This window comes from Quercus suber, unplaced genomic scaffold, assembly GCF_002906115.3.
Source record: "Quercus suber isolate HL8 unplaced genomic scaffold, Cork oak 2.0 scaffold_71, whole genome shotgun sequence".
Taxonomy (NCBI): Eukaryota; Viridiplantae; Streptophyta; class Magnoliopsida; order Fagales; family Fagaceae; genus Quercus; species Quercus suber.
Window position 1 is genome coordinate 1,465,492 of NW_027069536.1, and position 13,221 is coordinate 1,478,712.

The 13,221-nt window shown below is 35.3% G+C and overlaps 1 protein-coding gene across 1 annotated transcript; it reads left to right on the forward strand.

Annotated features, from left to right (window-relative positions):
- The first annotated feature begins 8,482 nt into the window (after positions 1–8,482).
- On the forward strand, positions 8,483–11,380 carry LOC111996124 (uncharacterized). Its single transcript, XM_065773241.1, has 3 exons — positions 8,483–9,028; positions 9,760–9,997; positions 10,939–11,380. The coding sequence occupies exons 1-3, from the start codon at positions 8,675–8,677 to the stop codon at positions 11,091–11,093; spliced, it is 747 nt and encodes a 248-aa protein (XP_065629313.1). The 5' UTR covers positions 8,483–8,674; the 3' UTR covers positions 11,094–11,380.
- The last annotated feature ends 1,841 nt before the right edge of the window (positions 11,381–13,221 follow it).

A 13,221-nucleotide genomic window follows, 5' to 3' on the forward strand; every position in this document is an offset into this window, starting at 1 on the left:
GGTAAATTACAAAAAGTCCCCTGAGAGTTGGGCAAATGTTATCTACCACCTTAAAAAAAAAAAAAAAAAAAAAAATCTAATTGACTCATGCTTCTGGAGCTTGCACTAGTGTACCACTACTACACCACTACTACACATGTGTAGTAGTGGTACACTAGTGCAAGCTCCAGAAGCATATAAAGCGCTAGTGGGAGGGTTCTCTTTTCGATGTGGGATTTCAGGCCTTGGGGGCTGAGACTATGAAACCCTCCTCGGCTTGCCTGCACTCGGTAAAAGAGGACAAATTCGTGAGAGACTGGCTCTCCAAAGCGAACAAATCCTTAGAGTGGAGTCAAGTACCCACACTAATAATAAGAAGATTCAAGAATAGACTTATGAAATAATTAGAAATTAAATATCAATCTAACAAAATAACTATAAAAAGAGAACAATTGATTTCAATAACAAAAATGTGAAAAATATTCTTGGATTGTGATAGGCCAAAAATATATTGACCTTTTATGGTAAATTAACTAATTAATTAGCCAAGTTAATTAATTAAGTCAATTAACATGCAATACACGTGGTAGCACAAACAAATCACCAGCTAAGTTAAATGCAGCGCAAAATAAATTTGACATGGTGATTTATTTACGAATGGGGAAAACTTCCAAGGCAAAAATTTCATCGGGTGAATTTAAAGTCACCACTCTTGATAATCTACTATTATCAAAACAAGCTGTTACAAGTAAAAGGAATCACATTACCTTATACCAACTTACAGTTGAACCCTTACCCTAATACACAATTGGACTTGTAATGTAGTGACAATCTCTCCTTTCAATACACGGCTCCAAGTACGTGACTAACCAATTGATGTATGAATCTCAGTACGTGACTAACACACCAACTTAAAAAGGATGTTGGCTACAAAGTTCTTCAGTTCATCCAGACAAGAAAGATCAAAAAGCTCATTGGTCACAAAACCTTACGGCATACAAACATAACAGCTTCTTCAAGAGAAAGATGAACCAGGGCAAATTGTCTTTGGTCACAATATGCTTGCAACAATAAGTGCAACTATCTTATGACAACCCTTAGAATAATTCTCATATATATCTAGGATTGTGAGAAAAGAAAACCTAAACACATAACTTGGATATGCGTGAAAAATAGATCTGAAAAACTGATTTTCGTAATTCTCAATAAATATAGCTGTTGAGATTATCTGTCGAGCTTCACCTTTTAAATCTCGATAGATACATCTGTCGAGCTTTAAAGAATAACACTTCTTCACTTGATTTTTGGACAGATTTGCATGGCTTCAATACTAGAACTTGAACTCTTGTTCCTTGAAATATTAAACACATCCTAGATTTATCTAATTACAAGTAAAATGCGTTTTGTCAAAGGATTAGCCAATTCTAAATGACATATGTTCTTAACATGATTTACATATGTTCTAATAGATTGAATGGTAGACAACTTACAACACTGGGGATTCACCCTTTACCTTAGTTTAGGTTCTTAAACTTCTATAGAAAATAAAAAATATCAAAAATTGATGAAAAATAAGGTTTTTCAATAGCCAAAAACGTGGCTACCCTTGTATCTCTTTAATATGTATAACATTCAAAACCTTAAAACACATGCTTCTAAGAAGGAAAATAAAAAATGTTAATTCTCGTCTTTCAACAATGGGTCAACTTTCAGGTTGGGTTTGGCCTTGACAACATCATACAAATTCTAAAGTTTTGGTAAACTATAAAATTTTAGATCTTCAAATCCTCTTTCTGTAGCTGCAAGAATTAAGTCAATCCAATATTGGAGTAAAAATGATATGACCAAAATACCAAAATTGGTCAGAATATTTCCATGCTAGGATTTTTTTTCATTTTTGGCTTAAATGAATTTCTCTCTTTCCTTTTATGATTTCACACATCTTTGACTCATTAAATTCTTCAAAAGACACTTCTCAATTGATCTTCATCCTTGAATTCTTTTAGTTTCATATATGTATACTCATTAGTTTTAATCTCTTATAAGAGAAAAATACACATAATGAGTATATTGCACTTTTAAACTATTATCAATACACAGTAAATTACATTGGCTAATAAGTCAATAAACTCCACGATTATGCTGCATTTTTTTGATTGAATATAATTAGACAACTCATAATAATTTTTTTTTTTTGATTTGTCATTTTAAATAAAACAATCTACACTATAATTTAATTAAATAAACTCTTTTTCAAATAAATTTTCTAGGGTAAATTACAAAAAGTCCCCTGAGAGTTGGGCAAATGTTATCTACCACCTTAAAAAAAAAAAAAAAAAAAAAATCTAATTAACTCCCTAAGCAAAAATTGTACTTTAACACTGGTTCCTCTATTCCTTCTTTTGCTTTCTTTTTCATCTCTAGCTAATCCATCAACTATTGGACAAAGTTTAGCTTTAAACCCGTATAAAACCATCTCTTCCAACCCATTACACAATAAATTATAAGATTATCCATGTATGTTATTTAAACAAATTACATGACTCATTAAAAAAGTCATGTGACTTAAAATACACATGAATAATTTTCTAAAGGCGAAAACCACATTTTCGTCCCTACATTTTTACGCGATTCCCACTTTGGTCCCTAACTTTTTTTTCCACCGCTTTTAGTCCCTATTCCGGAAAATGACTCTCGTTTTAGTCCTTGCTGTTACATCAGAGACGGAAAATGCTAATGTGGCAAACAGATGGCACTGTTGGCTGACGTGGCCATTAAAATAATAATAAAAAATGTTATTTGGTATTAAAAAATAATTTATTAATTTTAACTAAGTAAAAAAAAAAAAAAAATCAAACAAAAAAAAAATTAAAATTTATATGAATTAAGAAAAAAAAAAAAATCTAATTGACTCCCTAAGCAGAAATTGTACTTTAACACTGGTTCCTCTATTCCTTCTTTTGCTTTCTTTTTCATCTATAGCTAATCCATCAACTATTGGACAAAGTTTAGCTTTAAACCAGTATAAAACCATCTCTTCCAACCCATTACACAATGAATTATAAGATTATCCATGTATGTTATTTAAACAAATTACATGACTCATTAAAAAAGTCATGTGACTTAAAATACACATGAATAATTTTCTAAAGGCGAAAACCACATTTTCGTCCCTACATTTTTACGTGATTCCCACTTTAGTCCCTAACTTTTTTTTCCACCGCTTTTAGTCCCTATTTTGGAAAATGACTCTCGTTTTAGTCCTTGCTGTTACATCAGAGACGGAAAATGCTAATGTGGCAAACGGATGGCACTGTTGGCTAACGTGGCCATTAAAATAATAATAAAAAATGTTATTAGGTATTAAAAAATAATTTATTAATTTTAACTAAGTAAAAAAAAAAAATCAAACAAAAATAAAAAAATCAAAATTTATATGAATTAAGATCAAAAAGTATCTTGAAGAAGAACACTAATAACACCAACTCAGACTTAAGTTCTCAAAATTGAAAACCAAAAATCACAAATAACTCAAAAAATAAGATCATAAAATTAAATATAAGATCCACATCAGAATAAACATGAACAAGGAATTAAATAAGAACAAGATCAATATTCCAAGCTCAAAACAATATTTCCCACTCTGAATCTTGTTGGGTTGTGGGGTGGTCCAATGGTTGTGGCGCAGTGGTGGCATGGCCGTGGGTCTTGGTTGGGTAGGTAGACTCTGAATCTCAAGAGTTCCTCCCACTCTCTCATCCTCTCAGTTCTTGGGTTCCACAAGTGACAAACCCACAGGGTTGAATTTGTGTTTGGGTGGCCGGAAATGGTGGTTTGGTGTTTGGGTAGCTGTGGGTTGGTGTTTGGGTGGCTAGGTTGGTGTTTGGGTGGTTGGAAATGGTGGTTTGGTGTTTGGGTGGCTGTGGGTTGCTGTTTAGGTGGCTGGGTTGGTGTTTGGGTTGGCCAGATTTGTGTTTGGGTGGTCGAAAATGGTGGTTTGGTGTTTGGGTGGCTGTGGGTTCGTGTTTAGGTGGCTGGGTTGTTGTTTGGGTTGGCCGGATTTGTGTTTGGGTGGCTGGAAATGGTGGTTTGGTGTTTGGGTGGCTGTGGGTTGGTGTTTAGGTGGCTGGGTTGGTGTTTGGGTTGGTCAGATCTGTGTTTGGGTGGCCGGAAATGGTGGTTTGGTGTTGGTGTTCTTAGTGTTCTTTTTCAAGATACTTTTTGATCTTAATTCATATAAATTTTGATTTTGATTTTTGTTTTGATTTTTTTTTTTACTTAGTTAAAATTAATAAATTAATTAATAAATTTTTTTTAATACCAAATAACATTTTTTTTTTATTTTTTTTTTAATGGCCATGTCAGCCAACAGTGTCATCCGTTTGTCACATCATCATTTTCTGTCTCTGATGTAACGGCAAGGACTAAAACGAGAGGTGTTTTCTAGGATAGGGACTAAAAACGATGGAAAAAAAAAAGTTAGAGACCAAAGTGGGAATCGCGTGAAAATGTAGGGATGAAAATATGGTTTTCGCCTTTTATAAATCGCAGTGTAGTGGATTGGAAGAGATAATTCTATACTGGTTTGGAGCTAAGCTTGTTACTCAATTATTTATCACGTAGAAATTTCTTTGTGTATATAATTACCACAATATAGTCATTGTGGGACAACATTGTTTGTGGAATTTAGCATAAATAGTTTTAAGTATGATTTGTGTTTAAGGAAAAATTGGATAGTACTTGACATTGTTGATGGTCATTTTGGAAGTCAAAAAGAAAGAAGCCCAGCAACACAGGTAGAAAGGAGTTGGTAAATAGATAAAAAAAAACCATTAAGCCCAAGCGGCAGGAATAATGGATCACAGGTCCATGAAATAAACAAATGGGCCTTTAGGAAACAAACAAGCCCAAAGAAGCCAGAAAAGAGAGAAATAGCAAACCCATGGGTAGTATATGATGAAAAAAAGTGAGAATGGGCCACGACAGGCCCGAAGTAATGCAAGTAAATAAAGTAAGGGGTTGGTGGCAAGCCCATGAACCCCAAGGATGAGGACAAGGTAATTGGGCCGGGGAAACCCAATGGAGTTAGTAAAAACTCATGGGAATGCAGAGTTAGGAAAAAGGCCAAGTAAGCCTAAGAAAAGCAAATGGGCTAAGGATGCCCAAGAGAAAACAAATGGGACACAGGAGCCCGCAAGTAATGTGATGAAAAACCAATGGCCATACTGAACCACTGAGGAAAAAATAAATGGTAGGCCTAAAGAGGTCTAACAGGATTGGGTCAAATACATATCACAGTAGGAATGACAGAGTGATATGGTAGGAAAAGATAGCAATCAAGAAGTAGACTGAAAAAAGGTAAAGCTCAACATCAAATAAAGCCTAGTTCCTAAGGGGAGCGGGAAATCAGAAAGCAGCTCACATAAAAGGTTAAGGACGGACGGCAGATTGTGTAGGCAAGCCTCCAGACCATGACGAACACATGAGTAGTAGGCAGATTTTGGACATATATGAAAGGGAGGCACGCGTAAGGCCCAGACATCACCAGCCTGTACTCAGCCAATATGAGATATAGTGAGGTCATGGTTCAGAGGTAAGAGGGCATGGTTTGGCCATGAGGAGAGGGAAAAACCTATTCTGGGGTTCCTGCTCGAACTCTTTTGGGGGATACGTCCTGCAGGGATGACATACCACCCAAAAAAAGTAAGGTTGAGTTGGAACCACTAGGTGAATGCCATGAAGGATAGGGAGAGAGCACCCACACCGTGGCAGGAAAGGGTGCCATTGTAGACTAACAAACAAAATAGTTTTCCTTGTCTGGTGATAGGGAGTGGCACATAGACGGACCAGTGATGGTCGGCAAGTACACCCAGACCAGACAAAGGTGGTTAAGGGCTAAAATAGTAAAATTCGGTTACGGCAAGTACTATAAAGGGAGGCCCTTGCCGTGCACAGGGAATAACAACACAGAATCATGGTAACAAGAATCTCCAAGGAAAACCAAGAAATAGAAAACAAGTGTGGAGGAAAGAAAGGAAAGATAAGAGGAAAATTAAAAAAGAAAGAAAAAAAATAAACAGAGAGTTAGATCAGCAGGCATGCACCAATAAGTTGATTCCCTCTTTCCCTCTCAAAATCTTGCTCTCTGCCAGAATCAAGAAGTTCACTTGGGCACCAGCCATTCAGGTCTGTTTCCCTCAAAGTGATTAATTTTCACTGCAGGATTTCCCCGGGAGATTATTCGCATTGAGAAGAAATGTTCTTCTCTCTTTGGTTTCATTCTTGCGGATCAGACTCGATCTGATTTTTTTCTTTTAACCCATATGCTACCCACTTATTCCCTTGCTTTCTTTATAAAAGTGATTGTTGTTATTGTGATTATCTTTATTAATTAGGGATTATTTACTCACTTTAATTAAGGAGCCGAAATACTCCTTTTTCTTTTTTGGGTTTTATTATTGTCATGTTTGTCTGCCACGACTCATCTAAAATAGCCCTGCCTGCTGTAAGCATGCTCTTGGCAAACGAAGCATAGTTTGCGCACAAGCCAGACAAAATTAAGTTGCAGTTGGACCGGTCTCAACTCCCTTACTCAGAATACTTGGGCCTAGTACCACAAGAGGTAGCCCAGCCAAATATAACAAAAAGGCCCACTACAAACATTAACCCTAATCTCAAGATAATTTTTGCATTTTACCAAATTTTCTAATTTACAGCCACTTGTTAAAATTAAAAAGTTAAAAGAGTTAAGTAAGAGAAATTCTAAGAACACAAAAAATTGTCATAACATATTTACAACACTATTATACATTTTGTTGTGATAGTAAGGCTGCATTTGGTTTGATTGAAAACATTTTATAGCAAATATTTTATAGCTTTAAAGGTGTTTGGGTAGATTGAAAAATCCAATCAACCTTAAATCATTTTCCCTTTGACTGTAAAATAGGACTGATTTTAGTGTAAAATGAACTATACTTCTATTTTCCTACATTTTATTTTCAGTCACAGAACCAAAGAGAGAGAGGGAGAGAGAAAGAGAGAGAGAAAGAGTGAGAGAGAAGAGAAGAGACCTTGAACATAAATGAACAAGCACTAAAAGATCAAAGAGGAGCCAATAGAAAATAGATTGGACCATTGTGGCCCAGTTGATTGAGCCACCTCCGAGTCGATCGGACCACTGTGAGCAACCCACCCATGAATTGTTTGGACCACCCGATGAGATCTTGCTATTGCCTCCGGATCGAACCATTGATCTCATTGTTGCCGATGCAACTAGATCGAGCCATTGACCCACCCATAAACTGCTCTCGATCTTGTCATCTTGTTACCGATATAATATTTGTTTGGAAACTGAAAAAAAAAAAAAAAAGGTGAAAAACGAGTAAAAAATGTATTTTCTAAAGTATTTTCAAAAACACAACCAAACGCCTAAAAATATTTTCACCTGAAAAAACATAATACATTCAGGAAAACATAATACATAGAGCCAAACACATTTTACATTGAGCTAAAACATCACTGTCGGTAAACAAAAAGAACCGCAAATTAAAGAGAACTAATTCTTGGATGTCGGCCTCCTGAGAGCATCCGCAGTGGAAATTGTAAATGCTAAATCTAAGGAAATTTTGGCATTTTAAGCTTAAAAGAGTCAGCAGCTGGGATTGTAAATCTGAAGAATCCTAAAAAAATTTAGGATTGTGCTACAGTGCGATTCTACATGTAGAATCGCACTGTAGCACAATTGTATAAATTTTTTAATCACTTTTATTCTCTCTCTCCTCTGTCTTCTCTTTCTCTTTGTCTCTGGGGCTGAGACGTTTCTTTCTTTCTCAACTCTCTCTTTCTGTTTTCTCATCTACGCTCTCTCACTCTCTGACTCATTCCTCGAGCGTGGGTTTGAAGTGGTTTTTCTTCTTGGTGTGTTTCTGGCAATTTTTTTGTGTTTCTTGGCAATTTCCTCGATCGGTGGTGGTAGTTTTTGGCAATTTTTGTGTTTCTTGGCAATTTTCTCGATCGGTGGTGGTAGTTTTTGCCAATTTTTTGTGTTTCCTTTCCTCTTGGTGGTTGTTTCTTGTGGTTGTTGTTGGTGGTGAGTTTGGTTGTGGTGGTGGTTGCTGGCCGGTGGCGTGGTGGTGGCAAGGTGGGTTCTGGGTTTTTTTTTTTTTGGAACAGGGTTGTTGCGTATTTCTGTGAGAGGAGTGCATTTTGTTGGATAATATATTTTAATGTGTAAATATATTATTTTAATAAGTATGATAAGAAAATAAAAGTTGGAATGCTGGATGTATAGTAAAATGGTATTGTATAATTGATAAAGTGATTTTTTGAGATGGTAAAATAAGATGAGATTAGTATTCCGGCTGGGATGCTCTGATGGAGAGAATCTAATTAAAGGGAAAGAAAAGATCAACCCAATTAAAAATAACAACAACCCACGTGTACGAACAACGTTATCATAGGAAATATCCTCCTCACTTTTGAAAGACCAAATAAAAAAAAAGGAAAGTGTTGTCAAATCAGAATCAGGACGTCGTGCCCTCATCCTTATAAACGCTAGTTCCCCCACTTATTAAAAAACAATTAGTTATAGACTAGTAGATGAAGAACTCAAATCATTGATTGGGATGGCCACTCACTACTGAGTCTTCAACTTCACAAAACAAACAGTCTTCTCTCTCTACCAAAAATAATCAAAATGGATGAACCGTTTTACGGTGCGGAGAGGCCTACCGGCAATGGTACTTACGTGGAGGTGACTGGCGGGGGCGGGGAGGACGACCAGCCTAAAGAGAATTACCACCCCCACCACCACCACCACGGCGGCGGAGGAGGGGGGGCGGAGGAGACGTTGTACAGCGTATTCCACCGTTTCATATCGGCGATTCTGTTTCCTGATCACGGTGCGGATCCTGCTCCGCTGCTGCACCGGATCAAGACCTCTGCGGTCCACAACGTCCCTCTCCTTCGCGAAGCTTCTGTAAACACCGCCCGGAATGTTCATATCTGGACTCGTAGAGGCTCTCCTCTTCGTGCTCTCCTCGTCATTTCTGTAAGTCTTCTTTTTTTATCATCTGTACAATGTTACAAATGATTGTAATAAGATGGCGTGGCAACCTAAATAAGAGACAAATTATCAAACACATAGACGGCATACACGGCACAACAAAAACCCCATCATGATCTCGAGTTATTTATTGTTAGTTACTAATGATTGTAATAAGAATATACTTGGATTTGTAGTATGAACTCAAAATGAGATTACCCATCTTCTAAATTTTCTTGTGTTGATTATTGCTCAGGTAATGATACTCTGATTTCACAATGGGATTGTGACCTCTGATTGTTATTGTACTTGATTTAATGGGGGGGATTGTTCTCTAGAATATGTTTTTAGATACATTGTGCTACTCTATTCATATTTCTTGCAAGACAAAAGATGAGATTTTTTTTTCCCCTCATTGCTAGTTTTTTCTATCATCCATTTTGATAACAAAATGAGTGTTCCATCTGAGATAGGAATATTAGGATGGCATTGTCTCTAAAACTTAATACAGGTTGATGAAGGTTGTTTTTTTTTTGGGGAGGGGGAGGGGGGGGGGGGATGTAGACTATAGAGATATATGAATGACATTACAGGTGAAGTGAATGGTTTTGTCAATAAGTTTACATTCTCAATAGAGGTTCGTGAATTTTAATTACTAATCTTGTAGATCCCGTATTCTTTTTATTTTTAGTATCTCTTCTGAGTATATCTTGATTTACTTTACAAATGTACTGCAGGTTGGGACGATCACTCTTCTTGCTTTGACAGGATTGCTTGTCTTTATGCTCTTCTTTCTGACTGCAACTGTCAATGCCATTGTCATATCTCTTCTGGTGTCTTTGGCAGCGGCAGGTGGCTTCTTGGCTCTTTTCTTCACCTGTGTAACATTTATATACATTGGAGCGTTATCAGTAGCTGTGTTTGTTATTTCCAGTACTACAATTTCAGCAATCATAGCTGCTCTGATAGCTACAGGTAGAGATGACCTTTCTTTCTCACCTGCCACACCTTTTTTTTTTTTTTTTTTCTTTTTCTTTCTTTTGTTGGTAATTACACATGCACCCAGGGGATCTTCAACTCAGAACCTCACCTTCTACCTTGTTATTAAGAGGGAAAGAGGTATCATTTGAATTAGAGATCATTGGCTTTTTCAGTTCTTACTTGCCCAAATTGTACTTATTTACTTCTTATTATCAAGTCCTACCCGGCCAATGGTTTATCAGTTATACAAACTTCAACGGATGATTGGGAATTTTGCTCAGTGTTTAACCAGAAGCGATTGCCAACCTTGTAATGATGGTTTCACTTTAAAATTTATGAGACAAAATTTAACTCATTCAACTTTCTGATCGGAACCATATCTGTAATTAAATAATCTAGTCTAGTCTAGTCTACAAAGATGATAACTATAATAAAAAATTATTGCACAAGACCCTGAAATTGATGTTGAATCGCTATTTTGTTTTGTTTTGATTATGACTGACTGTATGTAAGGGCTTCTGGGGTTGGGCCCACAGTGGACCACTTGTCAAATGATCTGGTGCCCTAGGGAAGGGAAATACATATCAGACCCTGATAATTGTTTCTATCTCTGGTTAGATAAATATAACCATATCCTCGTATTGTGATATACTTTTTTGTTTCTTTCAGTTTGTCTAAGCCAGTATTTCATTGTATGCACCGTCTAATGAAATTCATTCGTTGTTTAATGTGTAGATAAAAAAATATTAGTGGTGTTTTTCTAGCTCCTGCTAGTTAAATTTGCTGCTCATTCTGTCAAATCGCTGGCTTTATTTTGCTTTTCTTTGTTACAAGAAGCTTGATAATCGTTCATACTATATTGACTTTTGATACTGCTCAGTGGCTATGTTTTCCATAACTCCTCTTTCTGGGCCCAAAATTTTTGTGTAAACCAGGGTGGATTGGATTCTTCTGGACTTTGTGGTTGGCAACAAAGAAAGGCTTTGATATTGCTAAACACTCGCTCTTTGTGACTGGTTCAGCAATCTCGTCTTACTCTACTGGTAGGCATGCTCGCCACAGTGAAGAACTAGGCAAGAAAGCAGATTGAGAATTTACAACAAATAGAAGTCCACGTGTGTAGAAAATCTTATACATGCCTTTATACAGGATTATGCCTGCAAAATTTTCTTGACACATGGCTCTTGTGATTACGTTGTTGCTCAATATTGTTGCTTGTTTGCGGTTTGGAAGCATATGATTGTAATTAGTACTGCTAGCTAAGATAGTGATCTTCCTATATTTGTCTTTTAATTTCGCATTGTATAATTAATCGGAGTTTTGGAGTTTGTTTGCAGTTTGCGTGTCTATATGAAGAGAAAACAGTGGTTTTTTTTTTTTTTTTTGATATGGAAAACAGTGGTTTTGTCTTGTATTTATTCTCCCTTTCACTCATATCTCTGTGTGTGTGTGGCTCGTTTAGTTCATGGCATTGGAGTTAGTCGAAGTTGGACTCAATACTAGGTGGGTTTCTCTATTGATTGCTGATTTTTTGTAAATACTCGAATTTAGAGGATCTTGCAGCCAGAAGATATCTACGAACTAACTGTATCGAACATTACTTGTGCGTGCACACCTGGCATCTTGTCAGCAAGGATAAATAAGAATGTAATCATTTTCATTTACTATAATACAGCTTCGTGTAGTTTAGAATGGTCCTAACAGAAGCTTGGAACTCTGCTTTCACTGTAGCTTTGAATGGAAGCAGGGTTCTAAGCCTAAGAGTTTTTTCCAGTCTTGCCTCAGTTGAGTTGGAAGAGCCTCCCTTTTCTGAGGGAATTACAATTAAAAAAGAACCCTACTTTTTTACATTGTTTTTGATTAGGTACTAGGAAACCTAATTTTGTCAATTAAAGTTTCTTATTTCTGAAACCATTTTGATTTGAAGCCTATCTCATTCTTTATTCATTTATGTTAATGTGGTAGAGAAAAAGGGAATATTGTTGGTAGAATTTTTCTTTTTAGAAAGAGAGAGCTTTGATAGGTAAGTATATGGATGGGATGGGTCTTATTTGGCATCTTTAAAAAAAGTTACGCTTCAAAAATTTGGCATAAAAATATGAAAACGGTGAAAAAATGGTCTGTATATAGTATGAGTATAATATATTTATTTTTTTTTAAAATGTGTAATAAAAATACAGAAATATATATTGCATATACTGTTTTTTGGAGACAAATATAATAATCTTTGCATCATGGTATTTTAATTCCTGCCAAGTCTGATATAATCATTGGAATGTCCCAATATAATCATGGTTACAAAACTAACCATGATTATTATGAGTAATGTATTTTACTAGTATATTTTCATTTGTTTTATTATGAGAATCAGGGTTGAAATCTTCATTCCCCTTATTATTGAATATTAAATATTAAAAAATAGAAAGTCTAAAAATTAAAATAAAAAATTACAATATTTTTATAACACCTTTATTTTAGTTGCGGTAAGTTCAAGTATAATATTTTATTATTTAATTATATTTTATTTTAATCCATAGCAATCTGATATTTCAACTGTGTAAAAATATTGCTATACTCTATACTGTGAAGATATTGCAAAACTTTGTTGCATTCGTATCACAATTCTTATTTTTATTTATTTATTTATTTCTGAGAATTCGTGTCACAACTCTTAAAAAAAAGAGACCCAATGAATTTTTATTTTTTGGTTTGCGTTGGGAACCGTGATGCATAATTACAGCAACAAGAGAGAAGAAAAAGTTTGTGTTTATGTTTTTGGCAGCTTTTGTTCTTATTTGAGTTTAGGACTTAATAAAGTAAAATATATTAAACTATTACTGTGTTTGACCGAAGAGGTTTCATTGAGATTTTTTTTAATCCTTTACATCTAGGTATCATGGTCAATACCACTGTTTTTGAAAATGTTTTGCAATTTACTCTTTTTCTTAAGGTTATTTTTTCTAAAAAGTCAAGTTTCTAAAACTCAAATTACACGATAAATTACAAAATATTTCATACATATTTTTTTAAACAGTAGTATTTGGCCATTTTGGCCTAGGTATCATAATTCATTGATAATTTTTAACAGACATTTGTCTGTTTTTAGTTTTTGTGGAAACCAATGTATTTAAGAAGTTGTGTTTTAAATCTTTCATAACAAAAGCTATTATATTTTAAATTCGGACAAAATGACACTTTATCCTCTTAAAATAAATGAC